Below are 26,513 nucleotides of genomic sequence, written 5' to 3'. Positions count from 1 at the left end.
AGGTGTTGGTGCTGGTGTTGGTGCTGATGCAGGTGTTGGTGCTGCTGTTGGTGTTGGTGCTGCTGTTGGTGTTCATGCTGCTGCTGGTGTTGGTGTAGGTGTGGGTGCTGGTGTTGGTGCTGATGCAGGTGTTGGTGCTGCTGTTGGTGTTCTTGATGCCGTTGATGTTGATGCTGCTGTTGGTATTGGTGCTGCTGTTGGTGTTCGTGTTGATGCAGGTGTTGGTGCTGCTGTTGGTGTTGGGGTTGATGCAGGTGTTGATGCTGGTGTTGGTGCTGATGCAGGTGTTGGTGCTGATGTTGGTGTTGGTGTTGATGCAGATTTTGGTGCTGATGCAGGTGTTGGTGCTGCTGTTGATGTTGATGCTGCTGTTGTTGTTGGTGGTGATGCAGGTGTTGGTACTGGTGTTGGTGCTGAGGTAGGTGTTGGTGTTGGTGCACGTGTTGGTGCTGGTGTTGGTGTTGTTGCAGGTGTTGGTGCTGGTGTTGGTGCTGATGCAGGTGTCGGTGCTGGTGTTGGTGCTGATGTAGGTGTTGGTGCTGCTGTTGGTGTTCGGGTTGATGCAGGTGTTGATACAGGTGTTGCTGCTGGTGTTGGTGCTGATGCAAGTGTTGGTGCTGCTGTTGGTGTTGGGGTTGATGCAGGTGTTGATGCAGGTGTTGGTGCTGGTGTTGGTGCTGATGCAAGTGTTGCTGCTGCTGTTGGTGTTCTTGATGCCGTTGATGTTGATGCTGCTGTTGGTATTGGTGCTGCTGTTGGTGTTGGTGTTGATGCAGGTGTTGGTGCTGCTGTTGGTGTTGGGGTTGATGCAGGTGTTGATGCTGGTGTTGGTGCTGATGCAGGTGTTGGTGCTGATGTTGGTGTTGGTGTTGATGCAGATTTTGGTGCTGATACAGGTGTTGGTGCTGCTGTTGGTGTTGGGGTTGATGCAGGTGTTGATGCTGGTGTTGGTGCTGATGCAGGTGTTGGTGCTGATGTTGGTGTTGGTGTTGATGCAGGTGTTGGTGCTGCTGTTGGTGTTGGGGTTGATGCAGGTGTTGATGCTGGTGTTGGTGCTGATGCAGGTGTTGGTGCTGATGTTGGTGTTGGTGTTGATGCAGATTTTGGTGCTGATGCAGGTGTTGGTGCTGCTGTTGATGTTGATGCTGCTGTTGTTGTTGGTGGTGATGCAGGTGTTGGTACTGGTGTTGGTGCTGAGGTAGGTGTTGGTGTTGGTGCACGTGTTGGTGCTGGTGTTGGTGTTGTTGCAGGTGTTGGTGCTGGTGTTGGTGCTGATGCAGGTGTCGGTGCTGGTGTTGGTGCTGATGTAGGTGTTGGTGCTGCTGTTGGTGTTCGGGTTGATGCAGGTGTTGATACAGGTGTTGCTGCTGGTGTTGGTGCTGATGCAAGTGTTGGTGCTGCTGTTGGTGTTGGGGTTGATGCAGGTGTTGATGCAGGTGTTGGTGCTGGTGTTGGTGCTGATGCAAGTGTTGGTGCTGCTGTTGGTGTTCTTGATGCCGTTGATGTTGATGCTGCTGTTGGTATTGGTGCTGCTGTTGGTGTTGGTGTTGATGCAGGTGTTGGTGCTGCTGTTGGTGTTGGGGTTGATGCAGGTGTTGATGCTGGTGTTGGTGCTGATGCAGGTGTTGGTGCTGATGTTGGTGTTGGTGTTGATGCAGATTTTGGTGCTGATACAGGTGTTGGTGCTGCTGTTGGTGTTGGGGTTGATGCAGGTGTTGATGCTGGTGTTGGTGCTGATGCAGGTGTTGGTGCTGATGTTGGTGTTGGTGTTGATGCAGATTTTGGTGCTGATGCAGGTGTTGGTGCTGCTGTTGATTTTGATGCTGCTGTTGTTGTTGGTGGTGATGCAGGTGTTGATGCCGCTGTTGGTGTTGGTGTTGATGCAGGTGTTGGTGCTGGTGTTGGTGTTGTTGCAGGTGTTGGTGCTGGTGTTGGTGCTGATGCAGGTGTTGGTGCTGGTGTTGGTACTGATGTAGGTGTCGGTGCTGGTGTTGGTGCTGATGTAGGTGTTGGTGCTGGTGTTGGTGCTGATGCAGGTGTTGGTGCTGGTGTTGGTACTGATGTAGGTGTCGGTGCTGGTGTTGGTGCTGAGGTAGGTGTTGGTGTTGATGCACGTGTTGGTGCTGGTGTTGGTGTTGTTGCAGGTGTTGGTGCTGGTGTTGGTGCTGATGCAGGTGTTGGTGCTGGTGTTGGTACTGATGTAGGTGTCGGTGCTGGTGTTGGTACTGATGTAGGTGTTGGTGCTGCTGTTGGTGTTCGGGTTGATGCAGATGTTGATGCAGGTGTTGGTGCTGATACAAGTTTTGGTGCTGCAGTTGTTGTTGGTGCTGCCGTTGATGTTGATGCTGCTGTTGATGTTGATGCTGCTGTTGATGTTGGTGTTGATGCAGGTGTTGGTGCTGCTGTTGGTGTTGGGGTTGATGCAGGTGTTGGTGCTGGTGTTGGTGCTGATGCAGGTGTTGGTGCTGCTGTTGGTGTTCTTGATGCCGTTGATGTTGATGCTGCTGTTGGTATTGGTGCTGCTGTTGGTATTGGTGTTGATGCAGGTGTTGGTGCTGCTGTTGGTTTTGGGGTTGTTGCAGGTGTTGATGCTGGTGTTGGTGCTGATGCAGGTGTTGGTGCTGATGTTGGTGTTGGTGTTGATGCAGATTTTGGTGCTGATGCAGGTGTTGGTGCTGCTGTTGATGTTGATGCTGCTGTTGTTGTTGATGGTGATGCAGGAGATGATGCCGCTGTTGGTGTTGGTGTTGATGCAGGTGTTGGTACTGGTGTTTGTGTTGATGCAGGTGTTGGTGTTGGTGCTGATGCAGGTGTTGGTGTTGCTGTTGGTGTTGGTGTTGATGCAGGTGTTGGTGCTGATGTTGATGCAGGTGTTGGTGCTGGAGTTGTTGCAGGTGTTGGTATTGGTGCTGATGCAGGTGTTGGTGATGCTGTTGGTGTTGGTGCTGATGCAGGTGTTGATGCTGCAGTTGGTGTTGGTGCTGATGCAGGTGTTGGTGCTGATGTAGGTGTTGATGCTGCTGTTGGTGTTGATGCTGCTGTTGGTGTTGGTGCTGCTGTTGGTGTTGGTGCTGATGCAGGTGTTGGTGCTGATGCAGGTGTTGGTGCTGATGCAGGTGTTGATGCTGATGTAGGTGTTGATGCTGCTGTTGGTGTTGATGCAGGTGTTGGTGCGGCTGTTGGTGTTGATGCTGCTGTTGGTGTTGATGCTGCTGTTGGTGTTGGTGTTGATGCAGGTGTTGGTGCTGATGTAGGTGTTGATGCTGCTGTTGGTGTTGATGCTGCTGTTGGTGTTGATGCTGCTGTTGGTGTTGATGCTGCTGTTGGTGTTGGTGTTGATGCAGGTGTTGATGCTGGTGTTGGTGCTGATGCAGGTGTTGATGCTGGTGTTGGTGCTGATGCAGGTGTCGGTGCTGGTGTTGGTGCTGATGTAGGTGTTGGTGTTGATGCACGTGTTGGTGCTGTTGTTGGTGTTGTTGCAGGTGTTGGTGTTGATGCAGGTGTTGGTGCTGGTGTTGCTGCTGATGCAGGTGTCGGTGCTGGTGTTGGTGCTGATGTTGGTGTTGGTGCTGCTGTTGGTGTTGGTGCTGCCGTTGGTGTTGATGCTGCTGCTGGTGTTGGTGTTGATGCAGGTGTTGGTGCTGGTGTTGGTGCTGCTGTTGGTGTTGGTGCTGCTGTTGGTGTTGGTGCTGCCGTTGATGTTGATGCTGCCGTTGATGTTGATGCTGTTGTTGGTATTGGTGCTGCTGTTGGTGTTGGTGTTGATGCAGGTGTTGGAGCTGCTGTTGGTGTTGGGGTTGATGCAGGTGTTGCTGCTGATGTTGATGCAGGTGTTGGTGCTGATGTTGGCTTTGGTGCTGATGCTGGTGTTGGTGCTGGTGTTGGTGCTGATGCAGGTGTTGGTGCTGGTGTTGGTGCTGATGCAGGTGTTGGTGCTGCTGTTGGTGTTGGTGCTGCGGCAGGTGTTGGTGCTGCTGTTGGTGTTCTTGCTGCCGTTGATGTTGATGCTGCTGTTGGTATTGGTGCTGCTGTTGGTGTTGGTGTTGATGCAGGTGTTGGTGCTGCTGTTGGTGTTGGGTTGATGCAGGTGTTGGTGCTGCTGTTGGTGCTGATGCAGGTGTTGGTGCTGCTGTTGGTGTTGGTGTTGATGCAGATTTTGGTGCTGATGCAGGTGTTGGTGCTGCTGTTGATGTTGATGCTGCTGTTTTTGTTGATGGTGATGCAGGTGTTGATGCCGCTGTTGGTGTTGGTGTTGATGCAGGTGTTGATATTGGTGCTGATGCAGGCGTTGGTGATGCTGTTGTTGTTGGTGTTTCTGTTGGTATTGGTGTTGATGCAGGTGTTGGTGCTGATGTTGATGCAGGTGTTGGTGCTGGTGTTGGTGTTGTTGCAGGTGTTGGTATTGGTGCTGATGCAGGTGTTGGTGATGCTGTTGGTGTTGGTGCTGATGCAGGTGTTGGTGCTGCTGTTGGTGTTGGTGCTGCTGTTGGTGTTAATGCTGCTGTTGGTGTTGGTGTTGATGCAGTTGTTGGTGCTGCTGTTGATGTTGTTGCAGGTGTTGATGCTGCTGTTGGTGTTGATGCAGGTGTTGGTACTGGTGTTTGTGTTGATGCTGCTGTTGGTATTGGTGCTGATGCAGGTGTCGGTTCTGCTGTTCGTGTTGATGCAGGTGTTGGTGTTGGTGCTGATGCAGGTGTTGGTGTTGCTGTTGGTGTTGGTGTTGATGCAGGTGTTGGTGCTGATGTTGATGCAGGTGTTGGTGCTGGAGTTGTTGCAGGTGTTGGTATTGGTGCTGATGCAGGTGTTGGTGATGCTGTTGGTGTTGGTGCTGATGCAGGTGTTGATGCTGCAGTTGGTGTTGGTGCTGATGCAGGTGTTGGTGCTGATGCAGGTGTTGATGCTGCTGTTGGTGTTGATGCTGCTGTTGGTGTTGGTGCTGCTGTTGGTGTTGGTGCTGATGCAGGTGTTGGTGCTGATGCAGGTGTTGGTGCTGATGTAGGTGTTGATGCTGATGTAGGTGTTGATGCTGCTGTTGGTGTTGATGCAGGTGTTGGTGCTGCTGTTGGTGTTGATGCTGCTGTTGGTGTTGATGCTGCTGTTGGTGTTGGTGTTGATGCAGGTATTGGTGCTGATGTAGGTGTTGATGCTGCTGTTGGTGTTGATGCTGCTGTTGGTGTTGATGCTGCTGTTGGTGTTGATGCTGCTGTTGGTGTTGATGCTGCTGTTGGTGTTGATGCTGCTGTTGGTGTTGGTGTTGATGCAGGTGTTGATGCTGGTGTTGGTGCTGATGCAGGTGTTGATGCTGGTGTTGGTGCTGATGCAGGTGTCGGTGCTGGTGTTGGTGCTGATGTAGGTGTTGGTGTTGATGCACGTGTTGGTGCTGTTGTTGGTGTTGTTGCAGGTGTTGGTGTTGATGCAGGTGTTGGTGCTGGTGTTGCTGCTGATGCAGGTGTCGGTGCTGGTGTTGGTGCTGATGTTGGTGTTGGTGCTGCTGTTGGTGTTGGTGCTGCCGTTGGTGTTGATGCTGCTGCTGGTGTTGGTGTTGATGCAGGTGTTGGAGCTGCTGTTGGTGTTGGGGTTGATGCAGGTGTTGCTGCTGATGTTGATGCAGGTGTTGGTGCTGATGTTGGCTTTGGTGCTGATGCTGGTGTTGGTGCTGGTGTTGGTGCTGATGCAGGTGTTGGTGCTGGTGTTGGTGCTGATGCAGGTGTTGGTGTAGCTGTTGGTGTTGGTGCTGCGGCAGGTGTTGGTGCTGCTGTTGGTGTTCTTGCTGCCGTTGATGTTGATGCTGCTGTTGGTATTGGTGCTGCTGTTGGTGTTGGTGTTGATGCAGGTGTTGGTGCTGCTGTTGGTGTTGGGTTGATGCAGGTGTTGGTGCTGGTGTTGGTGCTGATGCAGGTGTTGGTGCTGCTGTTGGTGTTGGTGTTGATGCAGATTTTGGTGCTGATGCAGGTGTTGGTGCTGCTGTTGATGTTGATGCTGCTGTTTTTGTTGATGGTGATGCAGGTGTTGATGCCGCTGTTGGTGTTGGTGTTGATGCAGGTGTTGATATTGGTGCTGATGCAGGCGTTGGTGATGCTGTTGTTGTTGGTGTTTCTGTTGGTATTGGTGTTGATGCAGGTGTTGGTGCTGATGTTGATGCAGGTGTTGGTGCTGCTGTTGGTGTTGATGCAGGTGTTGGTACTGGTGTTTGTGTTGATGCTGCTGTTGGTATTGGTGCTGATGCAGGTGTCGGTTCTGCTGTTCGTGTTGATGCAGGTGTTGGTGCTGATGCAGGTGTTGGTGTTGCTGTTGGTGTTGGTGTTGATGCAGGTGTTGGTGCTGCTGTTGGTGTTGGGTTGATGCAGGTGTTGGTGCTGGTGTTGGTGCTGATGCAGGTGTTGGTGCTGCTGTTGGTGTTGGTGTTGATGCAGATTTTGGTGCTGATGCAGCTGTTGGTGCTGCTGTTGATGTTGATGCTGCTGTTTTTGTTGATGGTGATGCAGGTGTTGATGCCGCTGTTGGTGTTGGTGTTGATGCAGGTGTTGATATTGGTGCTGATGCAGGCGTTGGTGATGCTGTTGTTGTTGGTGTTTCTGTTGGTATTGGTGTTGATGCAGGTGTTGGTGCTGATGTTGATGCAGGTGTTGGTGCTGCTGTTGGTGTTGATGCAGGTGTTGGTACTGGTGTTTGTGTTGATGCTGCTGTTGGTATTGGTGCTGATGCAGGTGTCGGTTCTGCTGTTCGTGTTGATGCAGGTGTTGGTGTTGGTGCTGATGCAGGTGTTGGTGTTGCTGTTGGTGTTGGTGTTGATGCAGGTGTTGGTGCTGGAGTTGTTGCAGGTGTTGGTATTGGTGCTGATGCAGGTGTTGGTGATGCTGTTGGTGTTGGTGCTGATGCAGGTGTTGATGCTGCAGTTGGTGTTGGTGCTGATGTAGGTGTTGGTGCTGATGTAGGTGTTGATGCTGCTGTTGGTGTTGGTGCTGCTGTTGGTGTTGGTGCTGATGCAGGTGTTGGTGCTGATGCAGGTGTTGGTGCTGATGCAGGTGTTGGTGCTGATGTAGGTGTTGATGCTGCTGTTGGTGTTGATGCAGGTGTTGGTGCTGCTGTTGGTGTTGATGCTGCTGTTGGTGTTGATGCTGCTGTTGGTGTTGGTGTTGATGCAGGTGTTGGTGCTGATGTAGGTGTTGACGCTGCTGTTGGTGTTGATGCTGCTGTTGGTGTTGATGCTGCTGTTGGTGTTGATGCTGCTGTTGGTGTTGGTGTTGATGCAGGTGTTGATGCTGGTGTTGGTGCTGATGCAGGTGTTGATGCTGGTGTTGGTGCTGATGCAGGTGTCGGTGCTGGTGTTGGTGCTGATGTAGGTGTCGGTGCTGGTGTTGGTGCTGATGTAGGTGTTGGTGTTGATGCACGTGTTGGTGCTGTTGTTGGTGTTGTTGCAGGTGTTGGTGTTGATGCAGGTGTTGGTGCTGGTGTTGCTGCTGATGCAGGTGTCGGTGCTGGTGTTGGTGCTGATGTTGGTGTTGGTGCTGCTGTTGGTGTTGGTGCTGCCGTTGGTGTTGATGCTGCTGCTGGTGTTGGTGTTGATGCAGGTGTTGGTGCTGGTGTTGGTGTTGGTGCTGCTGTTGGTGTTGGTGCTGCCGTTGATGTTGATGCTGCCGTTGATGTTGATGCTGTTGTTGGTATTGGTGCTGCTGTTGGTGTTGGTGTTGATGCAGGTGTTGGAGCTGCTGTTGGTGTTGGGGTTGATGCAGGTGTTGCTGCTGATGTTGATGCAGGTGTTGGTGCTGATGTTGGCTTTGGTGCTGATGCTGGTGTTGGTGCTGGTGTTGGTGCTGATGCAGGTGTTGGTGCTGGTGTTGGTGTTGATGCAGGTGTTGGTGCTGCTGTTGGTGTTGGTGCTGCGGCAGGTGTTGGTGCTGCTGTTGGTGTTCTTGCTGCCGTTGATGTTGATGCTGCTGTTGGTATTGGTGCTGCTGTTGGTGTTGGTGTTGATGCAGGTGTTGGTGCTGCTGTTGGTGTTGGGTTGATGCAGGTGTTGGTGCTGGTGTTGGTGTTGGTGTTGATGCAGATTTTGGTGCTGATGCAGGTGTTGGTGCTGCTGTTAATGTTGATGCTGCTGTTTTTGTTGATGGTGATGCAGGTGTTGATGCCGCAGTTGGTGTTGGTGTTGATGCAGGTGTTGATATTGGTGCTGATGCAGGCGTTGGTGATGCTGTTGTTGTTGGTGTTTCTGTTGGTATTGGTGTTGATGCAGGTGTTGGTGCTGATGTTGATGCAGGTGTTGGTGCTGGTGTTGGTGTTGTTGCAGGTGTTGGTATTGGTGCTGATGCAGGTGTTGGTGATGGTGTTGGTGCTGATGCAGGTGTTGGTGCTGCTGTTGGTGTTGGTGCTGCTGTTGGTGTTAATGCTGCTGTTGGTGTTGGTGTTGATGCAGTTGTTGGTGCTGCTGTTGATGTTGTTGCAGGTGTTGATGCTGCTGTTGGTGTTGATGCAGGTGTTGGTGTTGATGCTGCTGTTGGTGTTGATGCTGCTGTTGGTGTTGGTGTTGATGCACGTGTTGGTGCTGGTGTTGGTGTTGTTGCTGGTGTTGGTGCTGATGCAGGTGTCGGTGCTGGTGTTGGTGCTGATGTAGGTGTTGGTGCTGCTGTTGGTGTTGGTGTTGATGCAGGTGTTGATGGTGATGCAGGTGTTGATGCCGCTGTTGGTGTTGGTGTTGATGGAGGTGTTGGTACTGGTGTTTGTGTTGATGCTGCTGTGGTTATTGGTGCTGATGCAGGTGTCGGTGCTGCTGTTCGTGTTGATGCAGGTGTTGCTATTGGTGCTGATGCAGGTGTTGGTGATGCTGTTGGTGTTGGTGCTGACGATGGTGTTGGTGTTGCTGTTGGTGTTGGTGTTGCTGTTGGTATTGGTGTTGATGCACGTGTTGGTGCTGGTGTTGGTGTTGTTGCAGGTGTTGGTATTGGTGCTGATGCAGGTGTTGGTGATGCTGTTGGTGTTTTTGCTGATGCAGGTGTTGGTGCTGCAATTGGTGTTGGTGCTGCTGTTGGTGTTGATGCTCCTGTTGGTGTTGGTGTTGATGTAGGTGTTGATGCTGGTGTTGGTGCTGATGCAGGTGTTGGTGCTGCTGTTGGTGCTGATGCAGGTGTCGGTGCTGGTGTTGGTGCTGATGCAGGTGTTGGTGCTGCTGTTGGTGTTGGTGCTGCCGTTGATGTTGATGCTGCTGTTGGTATTGGTGCTGGTGTTGGTGTTGGTGCACGTGTTGGTGCTGGTGTTGGTGTTGTTGCAGGTGTTGGTGCTGGTGTTGGTGCTGATGCAGGTGTCAGTGCTGGTGTTGGTGCTGATGTAGGTGTTGGTGCTGCCGTTGGTGTTGATGCTGCTGCTGGTGTTGGTGTTGATGCAGGTGTTGGTGCTGGTGCTGATGCAGGTGTTGGTGCTGATGCAGGTGTTGGTGCTGCTGTTGGTGTTGGTGCTGCCGTTGATGTTGATGCTGTTGTTGGTATTGGTGCTGCTGTTGGTGTTGGTGTTGATGCAGGTGTTGGAGCTGCTGTTGGTGTTGGGGTTGATGCAGGTGTTGGTGCTGATGTTGATGCAGGTGTTGGTGCTGATGTTGGCTTTGGTGCTGATGCTGGTGTTGGTGCTGCTGTTGGTGTTGATGCTGCTGTTGGTGTTGGTGTTGATGCAGGTGTTGGTGCTGGTGTTGGTGCTGATGCAGGTGTTGGTGCTGCTGTTGGTGTTGGGGCTGCTGTTGGTGCTGGTGTTGGTGCTGATGCAGGTGTTGGTGCTGCTGTTGGTGTTGATGCTGCTGTTGGTGTTGGAGCTGGTGTTGGTGTTCGGGTTGATGCAGGTGTTGATGCAGGTGTTGGTGCTGGTGTTGGTGCTGATGCAAGTGTTGGTGCTGCTGTTGGTGTTGGTGCTGCCGTTGATGTTGATGCTGTTGTTGATGTTGATGCTGCTGTTAGTGTTGGTGTTGATGCAGGTGTTAGTGCTGCTGTTGGTGTTGGGGTTGATGCAGGTGTTGATGCAGGTGTGGGTGCTGGTGTTGGTGCTGATGCAGGTGTTGGTGCTGCTGTTGGTGTTCTTGCTGCCGTTGATGTTGATGCTGCTGTTGGTATTGGTGTTGATGCAGGTATTGATGCTGGTGTTGGTGCTGATGCAGGTGTTGGTGCTGATGTTGGTGTTGGTGTTGATGCAGATTTTGGTGCGGATGCAGGTGTTGGTGCTGCTGTTGATGTTGATGCTGCTGTTGTTGTTGGTGGTGATGCAGGTGTTGATGCCGCTGTTGGTGTTGGTGTTGATGCAGGTGTTGGTTCTGGTGTTGGTGCTGAGGTAGGTGTTGGTGTTGATGCACGTGTTGGTGCTGGTGTTGTTGTTGTTGCAGGTGTTGGTGCTGGTGTTGGTGTTCGGGTTGATGCAGATGTTGATGCAGGTGTTGGTGCTGATGTAGGTGTCGGTGCTGGTGTTGGTGCTGATGTAGGTGTTGGTGCTGCTGTTGGTGTTCGGGTTGATGCAGATGTTGATGCAGGTGTTGGTGCTGATACAAGTGTTGGTGCTGCTGTTGGTGTTGGTGCTGCCGTTGATGTTGATGCTGCTGTTGATGTTGATGCTGCTGTTGATGTTGGTGTTGATGCAGGTGTTGATGCAGGTGTTGGTGCTGGTGCTGGTGTTGGTGCTGATGCAGGTGTTGGTGCTGATGTAGGTGTCGGTGCTGGTGTAGCTGTTGGAGCTGCTGTTGGTGTTGGGGTTGATGCAGGTGTTGATGCAGGTGTTGGTGCTGGTGTTGGTGCTGATGCAGGTGTTGGTGCTGCTGTTGGTGTTCTTGATGCCGTTGATGTTGATGCTGCTGTTGGTATTGGTGCTGGTGTTGGTGTTGATGCAGGTGTTGGTGCTGCTGTTGGTTTTGGGGTTGATGCAGGTGTTGACGCTGGTGTTGGTGCTGATGCAGGTGTTGGTGCTGATGTTGGTGTTGGTGTTGATGCAGATTTTGGTGCTTATGAAGGTGTTGGTGCTGCTGTTGATGTTGATGCTGCTGTTGTTGTTGATGGTGATGCAGGTGTTGATGCCGCTGTTGGTGTTGGTGTTGATGCAGGTGTTGGTATTGGTGCTGATGCAGGTGTTGGTGATGCTGTTGGTGTTCGTGTTTCTGTTGGTATTGGTGTTGATGCAGGTGTTGGTGCTGATGTTGATGCAGGTGTTGGTGTTGTTGCAGGTGTTGGTATTGGTGCTGATGCAGGTGTTGGTGATGCTGTTGGTGTTGGTGCTGATGCAGGTGTTGGTGCTGCTGTTGGTGTTGGTGCTGCTGTTGGTGTTGATGCTGCTGTTGGTGTTGGTGTTGATGCAGGTGTTGGTACTGCTGTTGGTGCTGATGCAGGTGTCGGTGCTGGTGTTGGTGCTGAGGTAGGTGTTGGTGTTGATGCTGCTGTTGGTGTTGGTGCTGATGCAGGTGTTGGTGCTGCTGTTGGTGCTGATGCAGGTGTCGGTGCTGGTGTTGGTGTTGATGCACGTGTTGGTGCTGGTGTTGGTGTTGTTGCAGGTGTTGGTGCTGGTGTTGGTGCTGATGCAGGTGTCAGTGCTGGTGTTGGTGCTGATGTAGGTGTTGGTGCTGCTGTTGGTGTTTGGGTTGATGCAGGTGTTTTTTGCTGGTGTTGGTGCTGATGCAGGTGTTGGTGCTGCTGTTGGTGTTCTTGATGCCGTTGATGTTGATGCTGCTTTTGGTATTGGTGCTGCTGTTGGTGTTGGTGTTGATGCAGGTGTTGGTGCTGCTGTTGGTGTTGGGGTTGATGCAGGTGTTGATGCTGGTGTTGGTGCTGATGCAGGTGTTGGTGCTGATGTTGGTGTTGGTGTTGATGCAGATTTTGGTGCTGATACAGGTGTTGGTGCTGCTGTTGGTGTTGGGGTTGATGCAGGTGTTGATGCTGGTGTTGGTGCTGATGCAGGTGTTGGTGCTGATGTTGGTGTTGGTGTTGATGCAGATTTTGGTGCTGATGCAGCTGTTGGTGCTGCTGTTGATGTTGATGCTGCTGTTGTTGTTGGTGGTGATGCAGGTGTTGATGCCGCTGTTGGTGTTGGTGTTGATGCAGGTGTTGGTGCTGGTGTTGGTGTTGTTGCAGGTGTTGGTGCTGGTGTTGGTGCTGATGCAGGTGTTGGTGCTGGTGTTGGTACTGATGTAGGTGTCGGTGCTGGTGTTGGTGCTGATGTAGGTGTTGGTGCTGGTGTTGGTGCTGATGCAGGTGTTGGTGCAGGTGTTGGTACTGATGTAGGTGTCGGTGCTGGTGTTGGTGCTGAGGTAGGTGTTGGTGTTGATGCACGTGTTGGTGCTGGTGTTGGTGTTGTTGCAGGTGTTGGTGCTGGTGTTGGTGCTGATGCAGGTGTTGGTGCTGGTGTTGGTACTGATGTAGGTGTCGGTGCTGGTGTTGGTGCTGATGTAGGTGTTGGTGCTGCTGTTGGTGTTCGGGTTGATGCAGATGTTGATGCAGGTGTTGGTGCTGATACAAGTTTTGGTGCTGCAGTTGGTGTTGGTGCTGCCGTTGATGTTGATGCTGCTGTTGATGTTGATGCTGCTGTTGATGTTGGTGTTGATGCAGGTGTTGGTGCTGCTGTTGGTGTTGGGGTTGATGCAGGTGTTGATGCAGGTGTTGGTGCTGGTGTTGGTGCTGATGCAGGTGTTGGTGCTGCTGTTGGTGTTCTTGATGCCGTTGATGTTGATGCTGCTGTTGGTATTGGTGCTGCTGTTGGTGTTGGTGTTGATGCAGGTGTTGGTGCTGCTGTTGGTTTTGGGGTTGATGCAGGTGTTGATGCTGGTGTTGGTGCTGATGCAGGTGTTGGTGCTGATGTTGGTGTTGGTGTTGATGCAGATTTTGGTGCTTATGAAGGTGTTGGTGCTGCTGTTGATGTTGATGCTGCTGTTGTTGTTGATGGTGATGCAGGTGTTGATGCCACTGTTGGTGTTGGTGTTGATGCAGGTGTTGGTATTGGTGCTGATGCAGGTGTTGGTGAAACTGTTGGTGTTCGTGTTTCTGTTGGTATTGGTGTTGATGCAGGTGTTGGTGCTGATGTTGATGCAGGTGTTGGTGCTCGTGTTGGTGTTGTTGCAGGTGTTGGTATTGGTGCTGATGCAGGTGTTGGTGATGCTGTTGGTGTTGGTGCTGATGCAGGTGTTGGTGCTGCTGTTGGTGTTGGTGCTGCTGTTGGTGTTGATGCTGCTGTTGGTGTTGGTGTTGATGCAGGTGTTGGTGCTGCTGTTGGTGCTGATTCAGGTGTCGGTGCTGGTGTTGGTGCTGAGGTAGGTGTTGGTGTTGATGCTGCTGTTGGTGTTGGTGCTGATGCAGGTGTTGGTGCTGCTGTTGGTGCTGATGCAGGTGTCGGTGCTGGTGTTGGTGTTGATGCACGTGTTGGTGCTGGTGTTGGTGTTGTTGCAGGTGTTGGTGCTGGTGTTGGTGCTGATGCAGGTGTCAGTGCTGGTGTTGGTGCTGATGTAGGTGTTGGTGCTGCTGTTGGTGTTGGGGTTGATGCAGGTGTTGATGCAGGTGTTGGTGCTGGTGTTGGTGCTGATGCAGGTGTTGGTGCTGCTGTTGGTGTTCTTGATGCCGTTGATGTTGATGCTGCTGTTGGTGTTGGTGTTGATGCAGGTATTGGTGCTGCTGTTGGTGTTGGGGTTGATGCACGTGTTGATGCTGGTGTTGGTGCTGATGCAGGTGTTGGTGCTGATGTTGGTGTTGGTGTTGATGCAGATTTTGGTGCTGATACAGGTGTTGGTGCTGCTGTTGGTGTTGGGGTTGATGCAGGTGTTGATGCTGGTGTTGGTGCTGATGCAGGTGTTGGTGCTGATGTTGGTGTTGGTGTTGATGCAGATTTTGGTGCTGATGCAGGTGTTGGTGCAGCTGTTGATGTTGATGCTGCTGTTGTTGTTGGTGGTGATGCAGGTGTTGATGCCGCTGTTGGTGTTGGTGTTGATGCAGGTGTTGGTGCTGGTGTTGGTGTTGTTGCAGGTGTTGGTGCTGGTGTTGGTGCTGATGCAGGTGTTGGTGCTGGTGTTGGTACTGATGTAGGTGTCGGTGCTGGTGCTGGTGCTGATGTAGGTGTTGGTGCTGGTGTTGGTGCTGATGCAGGTGTTGGTGCTGGTGTTGGTACTGATGTAGGTGTCGGTGCTGGTGTTGGTGCTGAGGTAGGTGTTGGTGTTGATGCACGTGTTGGTGCTGGTGTTGGTGTTGTTGCAGGTGTTGGTGCTGGTGTTGGTGCTGATGCAGGTGTTGGTGCTGGTGTTGGTACTGATGTAGGTGTCGGTGCTGGTGTTGGTGCTGATGTAGGTGTTGGTGCTGCTGTTGGTGTTCGGGTTGATGCAGATGTTGATGCAGGTGTTGGTGCTGATACAAGTTTTGGTGCTGCAGTTGGTGTTGGTGCTGCCATTGATGTTGATGCTGCTGTTGATGTTGATGCTGCTGTTGATGTTGGTGTTGATGCAGGTGTTGGTGCTGCTGTTGGTGTTGGGGTTGATGCAGGTGTTGATGCAGGTGTTGGTGCTGGTGTTGGTGCTGATGCAGGTGTTGGTGCTGCTGTTGGTGTTCTTGATGCCGTTGATGTTGATGCTGCTGTTGGTATTGGTGCTGCTGTTGGTGTTGGTGTTGTTGCAGGTGTTGGTGCTGCTGTTGGTTTTGGGGTTGTTGCAGGTGTTGATGCTGGTGTTGGTGCTGATGCAGGTGTTGGTGCTGATGTTGGTGTTGGTGTTGATGCAGATTTTGGTGCTGATGCAGGTGTTGGTGCTGCTGTTGATGTTGATGCTGCTGTTGTTGTTGATGGTGATGCAGGAGATGATGCCGCTGTTGGTGTTGGTGTTGATGCAGGTGTTGGTACCTGTGTTTGTGTTGATGCTGCTGTTGGTATTGGTGCTGATGCAGGTGTCGGTTCTGCTGTTCGTGTTGATGCAGGTGTTGGTGTTGGTGCTGATGCAGGTGTTGGTGTTGCTGTTGGTGTTGGTGTTGATGCAGGTGTTGGTGCTGATGTTGACGCAGGTGTTGGTGCTGGAGTTGTTGCAGGTGTTGGTATTGGTGCTGATGCAGGTGTTGGTGATGCTGTTGGTGTTGGTGCTGATGCAGGTGTTGATGCTGCTGTTGGTGTTGGTGCTGATGCAGGTGTTGGTGCTGATGTAGGTGTTGATGCTGCTGTTGGTGTTGATGCTGCTGTTGGTGTTGGTGCTGCTGTTGGTGTTGGTGCTGCTGTTGGTGTTGGTGCTGATGCAGGTGTTGATGCTGATGTAGGTGTTGATGCTGCTGTTGGTGTTGATGCAGGTGTTGGTGCTGCTGTTGGTGTTGATGCTGCTGTTGGTGTTGATGCTGCTGCTGGTGTTGGTGTTGATGCAGGTGTTGGTGCTGATGTAGGTGTTGATGCTGCTGTTGGTGTTGATGCTGCTGTTGGTGTTGATGTTGATGCAGGTGTTGATGCTGGTGTTGGTGCTGATGCAGGTGTTGATGCTGGTGTTGGTGCTGATGCAGGTGTCGGTGCTGGTGTTGGTGCTGATGTAGGTGTTGGTGTTGATGCACGTGTTGGTGCTGGTGTTGGTGTTGTTGCAGGTGTTGGTGTTGATGCAGGTGTTGGTGCTGGTGTTGCTGCTGATGCAGGTGTCGGAGCTGGTGTTGGTGCTGATGTTGGTGTTGGTGCTGCTGTTGGTGTTGGTGCTGCCGTTGGTGTTGATGCTGCTGCTGGTGTTGGTGTTGATGCAGGTGTTGGTGCTGGTGTTGGTGCTGCTGTTGGTGTTGGTGCTGCTGTTGGTGTTGGTACTGCCGTTGATGTTGATGCTGCCGTTGATGTTGATGCTGTTGTTGGTATTGGTGCTGCTGTTGGTGTTGGTGTTGATGCAGGTGTTGGAGCTGCTGTTGGTGTTGGGGTTGATGCAGGTGTTGCTGCTGATGTTGGTGTTCTTGCTGCCGTTGATGTTGATGCTGATGTTGGCTTTGGTGCTGATGCTGGTGTTGGTGCTGGTGTTGGTGCTGATGCAGGTGTTGGTGCTGGTGTTGGTGCTGATGCAGGTGTTGGTGCTGCTGTTGGTGTTGGTGCTGCGGCAGGTGTTGGTGCTGCTGTTGGTGTTCTTGCTGCCGTTGATGTTGATGCTGCTGTTGGTATTGGTGCTGCTGTTGGTGTTGGTGTTGATGCAGGTGTTGGTGCTGCTGTTGGTGTTGGGTTGATGCAGGTGTTGGTGCTGGTGTTGGTGCTGATGCAGGTGTTGGTGCTGCTGTTGGTGTTGGTGTTGATGCAGATTTTGGTGCTGATGCAGGTGTTGGTGCTGCTGTTGATGTTGATGCTGCTGTTTTTGTTGATGGTGATGCAGGTGTTGATGCCGCTGTTGGTGTTAGTGTTGATGCAGGTGTTGATATTGGTGCTGATGCAGGCGTTGGTGATGCTGTTGTTGTTGGTGTTTCTGTTGGTATTGGTGTTGATGCAGGTGTTGGTGCTGATGTTGATGCAGGTGTTGGTGCTGCTGTTGGTGTTGTTGCAGGTGTTGGTATTGGTGCTGATGCAGGTGTTGGTGATGCTGTTGGTGTTGGTGCTGATGCAGGTGTTGGTGCTGCTGTTGGTGTTGGTGCTGCTGTTGGTGTTAATGCTGCTGTTGGTGTTGGTGTTGATGCAGTTGTTGGTGCTGCTGTTGATGTTGTTGCAGGTGTTGATGCTGCTGTTGGTGTTGATGCAGGTGTTGGTGTTGATGCTGCTGTTGGTGTTGATGCTGCTGTTGGTGTTGATGCTGCTGTTGGTGTTGGTGCTGGTGTTGGTGTTGTTTCTGGTGTTGGTGCTGATGCAGGTGTCGGTGCTGGTGTTGGTGCTGATGTAGGTGTTGGTGCTGCTGTTGGTGTTGGTGTTGATGCAGGTGTTGATGGTGTTGCAGGTGTTGATGCCGCTGTTGGTGTTGGTGTTGATGGAGGTGTTGGTACTGGTGTTTGTGTTGATGCTGCTGTGGTTATTGGTGCTGATGCAGGTGTCGGTGCTGCTGTTCGTGTTGATGCAGGTGTTGGTATTGGTGCTGATGCAGGTGTTGGTGATGCTGTTGGTGTTGGTGCTGACGATGGTGTTGGTGTTGCTGTTGGTGTTGCTGTTGCTGTTGGTATTGGTGTTGATGCACGTGTTGGTGCTGGTGTTGGTGTTGTTGCAGGTGTTGGTATTGGTGCTGATGCAGGTGTTGGTGATGCTGTTGGTGTTTTTGCTGATGCAGGTGTTGGTGCTGCAATTGGTGTTGGTGCTGCTGTTGGTGTTGATGCTCCTGTTGGTGTTGGTGTTGATGCAGGTGTTGGTGCTGATGCAGGTGTTGGTGCTGCTGTTGGTGCTGATGCAGGTGTCGGTGCTGGTGTTGGTGCTGATGCAGGTGTTGGTGCTGCTGTTGGTGTTGGTGCTGCCGTTGATGTTGATGCTGCTGTTGGTATTGGTGCTGGTGTTGGTGTTGGTGCACGTGTTGGTGCTGGTGTTGGTGTTGTTGCAGGTGTTGGTGCTGGTGTTGGTGCTGATGCAGGTGTCAGTGCTGGTGTTGGTGCTGATGTAGGTGTTGGTGCTGCCGTTGGTGTTGATGCTGCTGCTGGTGTTGATGCTGCTGCAGGTGTTGGTGCTGGTGCTGATGCAGGTGTTGGTGCTGATGCAGGTGTTGGTACTGCTGTTGGTGTTGGTGCTGCCGTTGATGTTGATGCTGCTGTTGGTATTGGTGCTGCTGTTGGTGTTGGTGTTGATGCAGGTGTTGGAGCTGCTGTTGGTGTTGGGGTTGATGCAGGTGTTGGTGCTGATGTTGATGCAGGTGTTGGTGCTGATGTTGGCTTTGGTGCTGATGCTGGTGTTGGTGCTGCTGTTGGTGTTGATGCTGCTGTTGGTGTTGGTGTTGATGCAGGTGTTGGTGCTGGTGTTGGTGCTGATGCAGGTGTTGGTGCTGCTGTTGGTGTTGGTGCTGACGATGGTGTTGGTGTTGCTGTTGGTGTTGCTGTTGCTGTTGGTATTGGTGTTGATGCACGTGTTGGTGCTGGTGTTGGTGTTGTTGCAGGTGTTGGTATTGGTGCTGATGCAGGTGTTGGTGATGCTGTTGGTGTTTTTGCTGATGCAGGTGTTGGTGCTGCAATTGGTGTTGGTGCTGCTGTTGGTGTTGATGCTCCTGTTGGTGTTGGTGTTGATGCAGGTGTTGATGCTGGTGTTGGTGCTGATGCAGGTGTTGGTGCTGCTGTTGGTGCTGATGCAGGTGTCGGTGCTGGTGTTGGTGCTGATGCAGGTGTTGGTGCTGCTGTTGGTGTTGGTGCTGCCGTTGATGTTGATGCTGCTGTTGGTATTGGTGCTGGTGTTGGTGCACGTGTTGGTGCTGGTGTTGGTGTTGTTGCAGGTGTTGGTGCTGGTGTTGGTGCTGATGCAGGTGTCAGTGCTGGTGTTGGTGCTGATGTAGGTGTTGGTGCTGCCGTTGGTGTTGATGCTGCTGCTGGTATTGATGCTGCTGCAGGTGTTGGTGCTGGTGCTGATGCAGGTGCTGGTGCTGATGCAGGTGTTGGTACTGCTGTTGGTGTTGGTGCTGCCGTTGATGTTGATGCTGCTGTTGGTATTGGTGCTGCTGTTGGTGTTGGTGTTGATGCAGGTGTTGGAGCTGCTGTTGGTGTTGGGGTTGATGCAGGTGTTGGTGCTGATGTTGATGCAGGTGTTGGTGCTGATGTTGGCTTTGGTGCTGATGCTGGTGTTGGTGCTGCTGTTGGTGTTGATGCTGCTGTTGGTGTTGGTGTTGATGCAGGTGTTGGTGCTGGTGTTGGTGCTGATGCAGGTGTTGGTGCTGCTGTTGGTGTTGGGGCTGCTGTTGGTGCTGCTGTTGGTATTGGTGCTGGTGTTGGTGTTGATGCAGGTGTTGGTGCTGCTGTTGGTTTTGGGGTTGATGCAGGTGTTGATGCTGGTGTTGGTGCTGATGCAGGTGTTGGTGCTGATGTTGGTGTTGGTGTTGATGCAGATTTTGGTGCTTATGAAGGTGTTGGTGCTGCTGTTGATGTTGATGCTGCTGTTGTTGTTGATGGTGATGCAGGTGTTGATGCCGCTGTTGGTGTTGGTGTTGATGCAGGTGTTGGTATTGGTGCTGATGCAGGTGTTGGTGATGCTGTTGGTGTTCGTGTTTCTGTTGGTATTGGTGTTGATGCAGGTGTTGGTGCTGATGTTGATGCAGGTGTTGGTGCTCGTGTTGGTGTTGTTGCAGGTGTTGGTATTGGTGCTGATGCAGGTGTTGGTGATGCTGTTGGTGTTGGTGCTGATGCAGGTGTTGGTGCTGCTGTTGGTGTTGGTGCTGCTGTTGGTGTTGATGCTGCTGTTGGTGTTGATGCTGCTGTTGGTGCTGATGCAGGTGTCGGTGCTGGTGTTGGTGCTGAGGTAGGTGTTGGTGTTGATGCTGCTGTTGGTGTTGGTGCTGATGCAGGTGTTGGTGCTGCTGTTGGTGCTGATGCAGGTGTCGGTGCTGGTGTTGGTGTTGATGCACGTGTTGGTGCTGGTGTTGGTGTTGTTGCAGGTGTTGGTGCTGGTGTTGGTGCTGATGCAGGTGTCAGTGCTGGTGTTGGTGCTGATGTAGGTGTTGGTGCTGCTGTTGGTGTTGGGGTTGATGCAGGTGTTGATGCAGGTGTTGGTGCTGGTGTTGGTGCTGATGCAGGTGTTGGTGCTGCTGTTGGTGTTCTTGATGCCGTTGATGTTGATGCTGCTGTTGGTATTGGTGCTGCTGTTGGTGTTGGTGTTGATGCTGGTGTTGGTGCTGATGCAGGTGTTGGTGCTGCTGTTGATGCAGGTGTTGGTGCTGGTGTTGGTGTTGTTGCAGGTGTTGGTATTGGTGCTGATGCAGGTGTTGGTGATGCTGTTGGTGTTGGTGCTGATGCAGGTGTTGGTGCTGCTGTTGGTGTTGGTGCTGCTGTTGGTGTTGATGCTGCTGTTGGTGTTGATGCTGCTGTTGGTGTTGATGCTGCTGTTGGTGCTGATGCAGGTGTCGGTGCTGGTGTTGGTGCTGAGGTAGGTGTTGGTGTTGATGCTGCTGTTGGTGTTGGTGCTGATGCAGGTGTTGGTGCTGCTGTTGGTGCTGATGCAGGTGTCGGTGCTGGTGTTGGTGTTGATGCACGTGTTGGTGCTGGTGTTGGTGTTGTTGCAGGTGTTGGTGCTGGTGTTGGTGCTGATGCAGGTGTCAGTGCTGGTGTTGGTGCTGATGTAGGTGTTGGTGCTGCTGTTGGTGTTTGGGTTGATGCAGGTGTTGATGCAGGTGTTGGTGCTGGTGTTGGTGCTGATGCAGGTGTTGGTGCTGCTGTTGGTGTTCTTGATGCCGTTGATGTTGATGCTGCTGTTGGTATTGGTGCTGCTGTTGGTGTTGGTGTTGATGCTGGTGTTGGTGCTGATGCAGGTGTTGGTGCTGATGTTGATGCAGGTGTTGGTGCTGGTGTTGGTGTTGTTGCAGGTGTTGGTATTGGTGCTGATGCAGGTGTTGGTGCTGCTGTTGGTGTTGGTGCTGATGCAGGTGTTGGTGCTGATGCAGGTGTTGGTGCTGATGTTGGCTTTGGTGCTGATGCTGGTGTTGTTGCTTTTTTTGGTGTTGATGCTGGTGTTGGTGCAGATGCAGGAGTTGGTTTTGATGCTGGTGTTGGTGCAGATGCAGGAGTTGGTTCTGATTTTGGCCTTGGTGCTGATGCTGGTGTTGGTGCTGCTGTTGGTGTTGATGCTGCTGTTGGTGTTGATGCTGCTGTTGGTGTTGATGCTGCTGTTGGTGTTGATGCTGCTGTTGGTGTTGATGCTGCTGTTGGTGTTGTTGCTGCTGTTGGTGTTGTTGCTGCTGTTGGTGTTGGTGCTGCTGTTGGTGTTGGTGCTGCTGTTGGTGTTGGTGCTGCTGTTGGTGTTGGTGCTGCTGTTGGTGTTGGTGCTGCTGTTGGTGTTAATGCTGCTGTTGGTGTTGGTGCTGATGCAGGTGTTGGTGCTGCTGTTCATGCTGGTTTTGGTGCTGCTGTTGGTGTTGGTGCTGCTGTTGGTGTTGGTGCTGGTGCTGCTGTTGGCGTTGGTGTTGATTTCGGAGTTGGTGCTGCTGTTGTTGTTGATGCAGGTGTTGGTGCTGCTGTTGGTGTTGATGCTGTTGGTGTTGATGCTGCTGTTGGTGTTGATACATTTGTTGGTGCTGGTGTTGGTGCAGGTGTTGGTGCTGCTGTTGGTGCAGGTGTTGGTGCTGCTGTAGGTGTTGGTGCTGATGCAAGTGTTGGTGCTGCTGTTGGTGTTGATGCAGGTGTTGGTGCTGATGCAGGTGTTGGTGCTGCTGGTGGTGTTGTGCTGCTGTTGGTGTTGATGCAGGTGTTGATGTTGATGCAGGTGTTGATGCAGCTGTTGATGTTGGTGCTGATGCAGGTGTTGGTGCTGATGCAGGTGTTGGTGTTGATGCAGTTGTTGGTGCTGATGCAGGTGTTGGTGCTGATGCAGGTGTTGGTGCTGCTGTCGGTGTTGGTGTTGATGCAGGTGCTGGTGCTGGTGCAGTTGCAGGTGTTGGTGCAGGTGTTGGTGTTGATGCAGGTGTTGTTTTTGCTGATGTTGGTGTTGCTTTTGGTGTTGGTGCTGCTGTTGGTGTTGATGCAGCTGTTGGTGTTGGTGCTGCCGTTGGTGTTAATGCTGCTGTTGGTATTGTTGCTGCTGTAGGTATTGGTGCTGGTGTTGGTGCTGATGCAGGTGTTGGTGCTGCTATTGGTGTTGGTGTTGATGCAGGTGTTGGTGCTGATGCTGCTGTTGGTGTTGGTGCTGCTGATGGTATTGGTGCGGACGTTGGTGTTAATGCTGCTGTTGGTGTTGGTGCTGCTGCTGATGTTGATGCTGATGCAGGCGTTGGAGCTGATGTTGGCTTTGGTGCTGCTGTTGGTGTTGATGCTGCTGTTGGTGTTGATGCATGTGTTGGTGTTGATGCATGTGTTGGTGCTGGTGCTGCTGTTGGTGTTGGTGCTGCTGTTGATGTTGGTGCTGCTGTTGATGTTGATGCAGGTGTTGGTGTTGGTGCTGCTGTTGCTGTTGGTGCTGCTGATGGTATTGGTGCGGACATTGGTGTTGATGCTGCTGTTGGTGTTGATGCTGCTGTTGGTGTTGATGCTGCTGTTGGTGTTGATGCTGCTGTTGATGCAGGTGTTGGTGCTGGTGCTGGTGTTGGTGTTGGTGCTGCTGTTAGTGTTGGTGTTGATGTAGGTGTTGGTGCTGCTGTTGGTGTTGATGCTGCCGTTGGTCTTTGTGCCGCTGTTGGTATTGGTGCTGCTGTTGGTGTTGGTGTTGATGCAGGTGTTGGTGCTGCTGTTGGTGTAGATGCTGCCGTTGGTGTTGATGCTGCCGTTGGTGTTGATGTTGCTGTTGGTATTGGTGTTGATGCAGGTGTTGGGGCAGGTCTTGGTGCTGATGCTGCTGTTGGTGGTGCTGCTGTTGGTATTGGTGCTGCCGTTGGTGTTGATGCAGGTCTTGGTGCTGATGCTGCTGTTGGTGTTGATGCTGCTGTTGGTGTTGGTGCTGCTGTTGATGCAGGTGTTGGTGCTGGTGTTGGTGTTGGTGCGGCTGTTAGTGTTGGTGCTGCTGTTGGTGTTGATGCTGCTGTTGGTGTTGGTGCTGCTGTTGATGCAGGTGTTGGTGCTGGTGTTGGTGTTGGTGCTGCTGTTGGTTTTGGTGCTGCTGTTGGTGTTGATGCTGCTGTTGGTGTTTATGCTGCTGTTGGTTTTGGTGTTGATGCAGGTCTTGGTGCTGGTGTTGGTGCTGCTGTTGGTGCTGCTGTTTTTTTTAGATTAGAGATACAGCACTGAAACAGGCCCTTCAGCCCATCGAGTCTGTGCCGAACATCAACCACCCATTTATACTAATCCTACACTAATCCCATATTCCTACCAAACATCCCCACCTGTCCCTATATTTCCCTACCACCTACCTCTTCTAGTGACAATTTATAATGGCCAATTTACCTATCAACCTGCAAGTCTTTTGGCTTGTGGGAGGAAACCGGAGCACCCGGAGAAAACCCACGCAGACACAGGGAGAACTTGCAAACTCCACACAGGCAGTACCTGGAATCGAACCCGGGTCCCTGGAACTGTGAGGCTGCGGTGCTAACCACTGCACCACTGTGCCGCCCTGTGTGTTGCAGGTGTTGGTGCTGCTGTTGGTGTTGATGCAGGTGTTGATGCAGGTGTTGGTGTTGATGCAGGTGTTGGTGCTGCTGTTCGTGCTGCTGTTGGTGTTGGTGCAGATACAGGTGTTAGCGCTGCTGTTGCAGGTGTTGGTGCTAATGCAGGTTTTGGTGCTGCTGTTGGTGTTGATGCTGCTGTTGGTGTTGGTGTTGATGCAGGTGTTGGTGCTGCTGTTGGTGTTGGTGCTGCTGTTGGGGTTGGTGTTGATGCAGGTATTGGTGTTGATGCAGGTGTCGGTGCTGATGCAGATGTTGGTGCTGCTGTTGGTATTGGTGCTGCCGTTGGTGTTGATGCTGCTGCTGGTGTTGGATTTGATGCAGGTGTTGGTGCTGGTGTTGTTGCTGATGGAGGTGTTGGTGCTGATGCAGGTGTTGGTGCTGATGGCTTTGGTGCTGATGCTGGTGTTGTTGCTGGTGTTGGTGCTGATGCAGGAGTTGGTTCTGATGTTGGCTTTGGTGCTGATGCTGGTGTTGGTGCTGCTGTTGGTGTTGATGCTGCTGTTGGTGTTGATGCTGCTGTTGGTGTTGATGCTGCTGTTGGTGTTGGTGTTGATGTTGGTGTTGATGCTGCTGTTGGTGTTGGTGTTGATGTTGGTGTTGATGCTGCTGTTGGTGTTGGTGTTGATGTTGGTGTTGATGCTGCCATTGGTGTTAATGCTGCTGTTGTTGGTGTTGATGCAGGTGTTCATGCTGGTTTTGGTGCTGCTGTTGGTGTTGGTGCTGCTGTTGGTGTTGATGCAGGTGTTGGTGCTGGTGCTGCTGTTGGTGTTGGTGTTGATGTCGGTGCTGGTGTTGATGCTGATGCAGGTGTTGGTGCTGATGCAGGTGTTGGTGCTGATGCAGGTGTTGGTGCAGATGTTGATGTTGGTGCAGATGTTGATGTTGGTGCTGATGCAGGTGTTGGTGTTGATGTTGATGCAGGTGTTGGTGTTGGTGTTGATGTTGATGCAGGTGTTGGTGTTGATGCAGGTGTTCGTTCTGCTGTCGGTGTTTGTTCTGCTGTCGGTGTTGGTGTTGATGCAGGTGCTGGTGTTGGTGCAGATGCAGGTGTTGGTATAGGTGTTGGTGTTGATGCAGGTGTTGGTGCTGATGCAGGTGTTGGTGCTGCTGTTGGTGTTGATGCAGGTGTTGATGCTGATGCTGCTGTTGGTGTTGGTGCTGCTGTTGATGTTCGTGTTGGTGCAGGTGTTGGTGCTGATGCAGGTGTTGGTGCTGATGCAAGTGTTGGTGCTGCTGCTGCAGGTGTTGGTGCTGATGCAGGTTTTGGTGCTGCTGTTGGTTTTGATGCTGCTGTTGGTTTTGATGCTGCTGTTGGTGCTGGTGTTGATGCAGGTGTCAATGCTGCTGTTGGTGTTGGTGCTGCTGTTGTTGTGGTTGGTGTTGATGCAGGTGTCGGTGCTGGTGTTGGTGCTGATGCAGGTGTTGGTGTTGGTGCTGATGCAGGTGTTGGTGCTGCTGTTGATGCAGGTGTTGGTGCTGATGCAGGTGTTGGTGCTGATGCAGGTGTTGGTGCTGATGCAGGTGTTGGTGTTGGTTTTGGTACAGGTGTTGTTGGTGCTGATGTTGGCTTTGGTGCTGCTGTTGGTGTTGGTATTGGTGTTGATGCAGGTGTTGGTGCTGCTGTTGGTGTTGGTGCTGCTGTTAGTGTTGGTGTTGATGCAGGTGTTGGTGCTGCTGTTGGTGTTGATACAGTTGTTGGTGCTGATGCAGGTGTTGGTGTTGATGCAGCTGTTGTTGATGCTGATGCAGGTGTTGGTGCTGCTGTTGGTGTTGGTGCAGCTGTTGATGTTGGTGCTGATGCAGGTGTTGGTGCTGATGCAGGTGTTGGTGCTGATGCAGGTGTTGGTGTTGGTGTTGGTGCAGGTGTTGGTGCTGCTGTTGGTGCTGATGCAGGTGTTGGTGCTGCTTTTGGTGTTGATACAGATGTTGGTGTTGATGTTCGTGTTGGTGTTCCTGTTCTTCCTCATCAGAGGTGCAAGGTGGAGCTGCATATGCTACTCCCATGCTGCAGTGAAGACCGACAGCTGGGAAGGGCAAATCAACGTGAGTGAAGTGCAGAACAGGCAATCCCTGTAAAGCAGTGAAAACACTCTCTGAGAAGGAGTGCTGTGAGCAGCAGCCTCTCACCTGGCCCTGGCTGGAGCTCTTGCATTTCACTGATCAAAGGCTTCCCAGCCTGTCAGTTTCATTGAGGAAATATTCCCCACACTGCATTCACCTGGTTGACTCTGAGAAGTTGCTGACAGCTCGGGAAACCTGTGCTCTGACTGTTAAAGCCAGAATGGTTGGTTTAAAAAGCGGTTAATAACCTATTTGAATATTTTAATTACTTACTCGACAACTCCACGGGGGTTTCACACTCATCTGCAAACCCAGCCAGGTTAAACCTTGCGTGGACGGGATGATGTCAGGATCCTGGCCCGACAACATTTTTAGGAGATTTAACCCCTCACACACACCTGACCCTGCCTTCCCTTGCCTGGGAAAAGTTCCCCATGGGAGTTCAACAAGGTACAATAGCTGGTTAGCAATCTGGAGGTGGTGAAGTCAGTGTTCTAGTGATTTTACATTTTATATGGTTAAAGTCAGTAATGTGGTGGTTCAAGTCTTTGGGAGAATACATTTTGGAAGTAATAGGAAATCACACTTAAAAATAGAACAGAAGAAAAATGGAGCTATTTGAGGATGCATTTACACTACACTGAGAGCAATAGATAACTTTTGGATTCCAGAAAGGTAGAAATGTGCTTATAAAAGCAAAATACTGTGGATGTTGGAAATCTGAAATAAAAACAAGAAATGCTGGAAATACTCAGCAGGTCTGGCAGCATCTGTGGAGTGGTTTCAGGTCAATGACCCTTCTTCAGAACTGGCAAATATCAGAAATGTGAAAGGTTTTAAGCAAGTAAAGTGGGGGTGGGGCAAGAGATAACAAAGGAGAAGGTGTAGACAGGACAAGGTCACAGAGAATAACTGACAAGGTGGTCATGGAGCAAAGGCAAACAATATGTTAATGGTGTGTTGAAAGACAAAGCATTAGTACAGATAGGGTGTTAATGGACTGAAAATTGAACAGCTGCAAGTACAAACATGAAAAAAAAACAGTGGGTAAGCAAACTGAACAAACTAAGATAAAATAAAATAAACACAAAAAAAATAAAAAATAACTAAAAATAAAAGTAAAATGGGGGGCCCGTCATGCTCTGAAATTATTGAACACAATGTTCAGTCTGGCAGGCTGTAGCGTGCCTAATCGGTAAATGAGATACTGTTCCTCGAGCTTGCGTTGATGTTCACTGGAACACTGCAGCAAGCCCAGGACAGAAATGTGAGCACAAGAGCATGGTGGGGGGGTGGGGAGTGTTGAAATGGCAACATTGTGTTTACATTA

General features: G+C 51.6%; 2 protein-coding genes across 2 annotated transcripts in view; one reads left to right on the top strand and one right to left on the bottom strand.

The window, feature by feature from the left end:
• LOC137353664 (serine-rich adhesin for platelets-like) overlaps positions 1-20,916 on the bottom strand; it is a 44,983-nt gene extending 24,067 nt beyond the window's left edge. The window contains exons 1-11 of the mRNA XM_068020025.1: positions 20,853-20,916; positions 20,491-20,692; positions 16,779-17,152; positions 16,311-16,390; positions 14,830-14,885; positions 14,166-14,417; positions 12,142-12,539; positions 11,725-12,035; positions 10,893-11,122; positions 10,331-10,549; positions 1,915-2,366 (exon numbers count right to left, since the gene is read on the bottom strand). Of these exons, the coding sequence (XP_067876126.1) occupies positions 1,915-2,366; positions 10,331-10,549; positions 10,893-11,122; positions 11,725-12,035; positions 12,142-12,539; positions 14,166-14,417; positions 14,830-14,885; positions 16,311-16,390; positions 16,779-17,152; positions 20,491-20,692; positions 20,853-20,916 (2,638 nt within the window). The remainder of the gene's footprint in view (positions 1-1,914; positions 2,367-10,330; positions 10,550-10,892; positions 11,123-11,724; positions 12,036-12,141; positions 12,540-14,165; positions 14,418-14,829; positions 14,886-16,310; positions 16,391-16,778; positions 17,153-20,490; positions 20,693-20,852) is intronic.
• Positions 20,915-25,173, top strand: LOC137353655 (fibroin heavy chain-like). Its single transcript, XM_068020012.1, has 7 exons — positions 20,915-21,075; positions 21,224-21,378; positions 21,610-22,059; positions 22,144-22,704; positions 23,111-23,644; positions 24,590-24,712; positions 24,785-25,173. Exons 1-7 carry the CDS (start codon positions 20,915-20,917, stop codon positions 25,171-25,173), a joined length of 2,373 nt encoding a protein of 790 aa, XP_067876113.1.
• Positions 25,174-26,513: the final 1,340 nt, after the last annotated feature.

This window comes from Heterodontus francisci, chromosome 3, assembly GCF_036365525.1.
Source record: "Heterodontus francisci isolate sHetFra1 chromosome 3, sHetFra1.hap1, whole genome shotgun sequence".
NCBI classification, from domain to species: Eukaryota; Metazoa; Chordata; class Chondrichthyes; order Heterodontiformes; family Heterodontidae; genus Heterodontus; species Heterodontus francisci.
This window is presented reverse-complemented; position numbering and strand designations above follow the sequence as displayed.

What these genes read in the sequence shown, in the direction of transcription:
- LOC137353655 (XM_068020012.1), top strand. Translation starts at nt 20,915, where the DNA reads ATGCTGGTTTTGGTGCTGCTGTTGGTGTTGGTGCTGCTGTTGGTGTTG. An exon ending in CTGTTGGTGTTGATGCTGCT is followed by an intron (nt 21,076 to 21,223) that starts GTTGGTGTTGAT and finishes GTGCTGATGCAG; the next exon opens with GTGTTGGTGCTGCTGGTGGT. An exon ending in TGGTGTTGATGCTGCTGTTG is followed by an intron (nt 23,645 to 24,589) that starts GTGTTGATGCTG and finishes CTGTTGATGCAG; the next exon opens with GTGTTGGTGCTGATGCAGGT.